The sequence below is a fragment of the Triticum aestivum genome, chromosome 2B (genome assembly GCF_018294505.1).
Source record: "Triticum aestivum cultivar Chinese Spring chromosome 2B, IWGSC CS RefSeq v2.1, whole genome shotgun sequence".
Lineage (NCBI taxonomy): Eukaryota > Viridiplantae > Streptophyta > Magnoliopsida > Poales > Poaceae > Triticum > Triticum aestivum.
In genome coordinates, this window is record NC_057798.1 from 752,113,954 (window position 1) to 752,118,111 (window position 4,158).

At 56.3% G+C, this 4,158-nt stretch overlaps 1 protein-coding gene across 1 annotated transcript; it reads left to right on the top strand.

Annotated features, from left to right (window-relative positions):
- The first annotated feature begins 332 nt into the window (after positions 1-332).
- Positions 333-2,358, top strand: LOC123042456 (protein ANTAGONIST OF LIKE HETEROCHROMATIN PROTEIN 1-like). The gene has a single exon (XM_044464904.1). It carries the CDS (start codon positions 818-820, stop codon positions 2,135-2,137), a length of 1,320 nt encoding a protein of 439 aa, XP_044320839.1. The 5' UTR covers positions 333-817; the 3' UTR covers positions 2,138-2,358.
- Positions 2,359-4,158: the final 1,800 nt, after the last annotated feature.

Sequence of the window (4,158 nt, forward strand, 5' to 3'; positions counted from 1 at the left end):
CGTGCGGTATTGCCCACAAATTTGAAGTTCTCGTGGATACTTCTCCTGCTGACAAAAGCACTCTGAACTTACTCCCAAGTAATTTTTTTAGTTGTCCTTGTAATTGTTGGGGAGGCGCTTCTCTGTTTGCAGCACAGGTTTAGAAACATGTTTAAATATATTTGCAATAAGTTATAACACTTTAAATATATTTGCATGTTTTAGAAACATGTTCAACGTATATTTAACTAATTTCACTTTGCAATAAGCGAGGTATAGCGCTGTGGAATGAGAACCCCCTCGTAATTGTAGGGAGGCGCTTCAGGTTTGGGCCCACAGCCCAAGCATAAGCACTGATGCGGCGCAGCAAGGCCGGCTGACCCAAAGCTGACCCCGCCTAATCCGCTCGCTAAACCCGCTACGACGACGACGACGAGAGTCACGCACGCGTGGTGCGTGCTACACGACAACGTGGCAGCAAGAATCCGGTCTCCCGATGAAGAGGAGGAAATGCCCCCACCATCCGCTGCCTCAACTGCACCAGCACCCGGCACGCACCACCACCACCACGACCCGACCTGCAAAAAATGCCATCGCATAGGAGGCCCATGTCGTCGCCACGCCCGAGGCTCGCCCGCTCGCTCGCTCGGCGCGCCCAGAGCCGGGGAGCCCACCGCCCGTCTTAAACCCACCCCACCGGTCACCGCCCCGCTCTCCCAGTCTCCAGTGACCCACTCCACTCCACTCCCGCTCAGCTCAGCTCACACGTCGCCATCGCCAGTAACCGCGCCCCACCGCCCCTCCCGCAAAACCGCGCCCGCCTCCTCGCCGACGAACGATGGTCGCCGCCGCCGCCGCCCGCCGCAAGCGCTCCCGCCTGGCGCCGCGGTCGCCGGCGGCGACGGCGCGCCCCCGCCCGCCGCCGCCGCAGCTGACGGCGCTCCTGGCGCAGCTGGCCACGTCGGTCTCCCTGGCGCTGCGCTTCGCGTCGGACAAGGACCTGCTGCTCCGCCCCTCCCAGGCGCTGGCGCTCGACCCGCTGCTGCTCGCCGCGGCGCGGGCCGTGTCGCGGCTCCTGGCGCTGCTCCCGCTCCACCTCCAGACCATCACGCTCACCTCGCTCTCGCTCTCCCCGCCCACGCCGCCGCCCTCGCTGCCCTCCTCCTGGTTCCTCCGCCTCGTCTCCGCCTCCCCCGCGCTCCCGGACTCCGCCTGGCGCGACGCCTTCCGCATGTCCCGCCCGGCCTTCTACGCGCTCCTCCGCTCCCTCGCGCTCCCCGACCCCGCCGCCGCATCCTCCTCCCTCGCGCTGCCGGCCGACCACAAGCTCGGCGCCGCGCTCTACCGCCTCGCGCACGCCGCCCCGGCCCGCGCCGTGGCGCGCCGCTTCGGCCTCCCTTCCCCGGCCGCCGCGGCGCAAGCCTTCTACGAGGTCTGCCGCGCCGTCGCCGACCGCCTCGCCGCCCTGCTCGACCTCGCCGCGCCCGACCGCATCTCCCGCGCCGTCCCGGGCTTCTGCGCGCTCTCCCTCCCCAACTGCTGCGGCGCGCTCGGCTACGCGCGCTTCGGGGGCGCCGCGGTCACCGCGCAGGCCCTGGTCGACGCCGAGGGCCGCTTCCTCGACGTCTCCGTCGGCTGGGACCCGGCCGAGGCGCCGCCGGAGGTCCTCCCGCGGACCAAGCTCTACACCTCGCAGTCGCTCGTGCTCGCCAACGCGCCCCACGGCGAGCTCATCGGCGGCTCCGTGCCGCGCTACTTCCTCGCGCCCGCCTGCTGCCCGCTGCTCCCCTGGCTCGTCACGCCCTACAGGGACGCCGGCGCCACGGACGGTGCGTCCAAGGAGCGCATCTTCAACAACGTGCACGCGCAGGGGGCGCGGCTGGTGAGGAGCGCGTTCGGCCGCGTGCGCGCGCGGTGGCAGCTGCTCGAGGAGTGCTGGAAGGGCGAGTGCCAGGAGGCGCTGCCGTACGTCGTGGTCGCCGGCTGCCTGCTGCACAACTTTCTCATCAAGTGCGGCGAGCCGATGCCCGACGCGGCGGCTCCGGCGGACGCCGGCGCCGACGCGTTTGAGGACTTCGAGGGGGAGAATGACAAGGAAGGGGAGAGGATCCGGGATGTTCTTGCCGTGCATTTGAGCTTGGTGAGCCGTACCCAGTGAGGCAGGGAGTGAGCAATTTGTGTGTGCTCTGCAGTTTTCCCTAGTGTACATATTAGTCTGAATCCCTCAGCATCGCGTGGACTGCCCCCTGTATGAGTATGAGTGATGCTGAGGTTCTACCGGAGCTGCTTCTGTTCTAATGTTGTGCTGTACTCTTGTCGATTCAGTTGATTTTAGTGTAGCGTGATCAATGAAATTGCCATGTCTGGTGCTTGTAGTCTCACATAGTCATATGTCTCCATTTGTTACTGTATTTGAAAGCAAAGGGCACATGCTTCCGTTCCATGTCATTCAGTTTAAGCTCCATCAGATCATCTACAGCCGGACCCTTAAACCCTCCCCGAAATGATGAGGCCGTACAAATCACCATTCAACCAGACCCTGTAAAGCCAATCCAAAAATGCAACAAACGAATCATCGTCTTCCTCCACCCTTGCTCCCCGTCGGCACCGCCGTGCTCGTCCGTCCTCCACAACAAGGGCTCTCTTCAACATACATGGTCCACCATCTGGAGAACTAGGCAGTGGCAAGGTCGCAGTGGCGCATCCTTGCAAACCGGGGTGCGACTCCTGTCGGGAGCGAATTTCCGTGATCTCACCCGGGTAGACTCCTTCTATAAAATCTGTTATGAGTGTTAGTGCTCATGGATCTATTTTTTTAATGGTCCACCACCCAAGGGAGTGTCAACAATTTTTTGCGGTTCCTATTTACAAGTGGTTGGCCCGAACCAGAGTGGCATTAAAGTCAATAGATATGCAAGTTTGACTTGCTTCACATGTTATCATTTGTATTTCTAGCTTCGTTTGTTGCATTGTATTGAGTGATTCTTGTTTTGCTAGTTGGGTTTGGCAACCACTTCGTACAACCAATAAAGTGGCATTAAAGTCAATAGACATGTAAGTTTGACTTGCCTCACATGTGATCTTTGTATTTCTAGCTTTGTTTGTTGCATTGTTTTGAGTGATTCTTGTTTTGCTAGTTGGGGTTGGCAACCACTTTGTATAACCAAACTGAAGGCAGGCCATTCACTTTGTTCCACGGTTGGTTCAAATTGAATGGAAAACCGAAGTGACAGCTCGTCCTTGACGAGCTCAAAAGAAAACCACCATGAAGATGAAGAAAAACCATAGTTGGTTCAAATTGAATGGAAAACCGAAGTGACAGCTCATCCTTGATGAGCTTAAAAGAAAACCACCAAGAAGATGAAGAAAAACGATGGCTCAAGCCCTCCACAATCTATTGGATTGGATGATGATGAGCAAAGTGGAGGGGTGGACGTACAAAGCGACCGTGCCAAAGAGGGCTTTGCTTGACGACGCAACAAGTAAAGTTAATGTCCGCACATGGACTGGCATTTTTTTGCCAAAGAAGAGAAGAGGATAGGTACAAGCTATTCTTGGGTGCGCAAAGGGAAATGATGGAGTTTGACCGGGAGAGGATGAAGAGAAGTTGAAAACATTGAGAGGGGAAATATATACTTGGACAAGAAAGAGAATATGCAAAAGTATGAGCTTGAAAAGGCAGCGACAATGCAAGGAATTGAGAGAGAGAAAGAGAAGTTGAGGCTTGCAAGAAAAAAAAGGAGGAGTCGAGGATCATGTTATAGGACAGTAGCCTCTTGGATGAGGAAGGCAAAAAGTGATTGATCAACATGAGGAAGAGGATCAACAAGCACAATAATGGGGGTGTTTGATTCATTTGCATATCTATGTATGATTTGTTGAATTTTATTTTTGCATGTGTTGAATTTTTATTTTGCTTTGTCGATTTGTGATAAATTGATGCTATATGATGGGCATGCATGGCTTTGCATGAATATGACGATTTGGATATTAGGGGTATCGTCATTCGGGAGGGCAAATGAGAGGCCGTCCGGCGCTATCCACGGACTCGTCTATGACGAGTATGTGCCCGCAAACTTTTTGAGGGTCAATTTGTCCAGTCCGGTTGTAGATGCTCTTACAAGCCTTAACAAGCCACCAAAAGGAAATGTTGGTAGTCTGCAAGAGCAAGAGTCATAT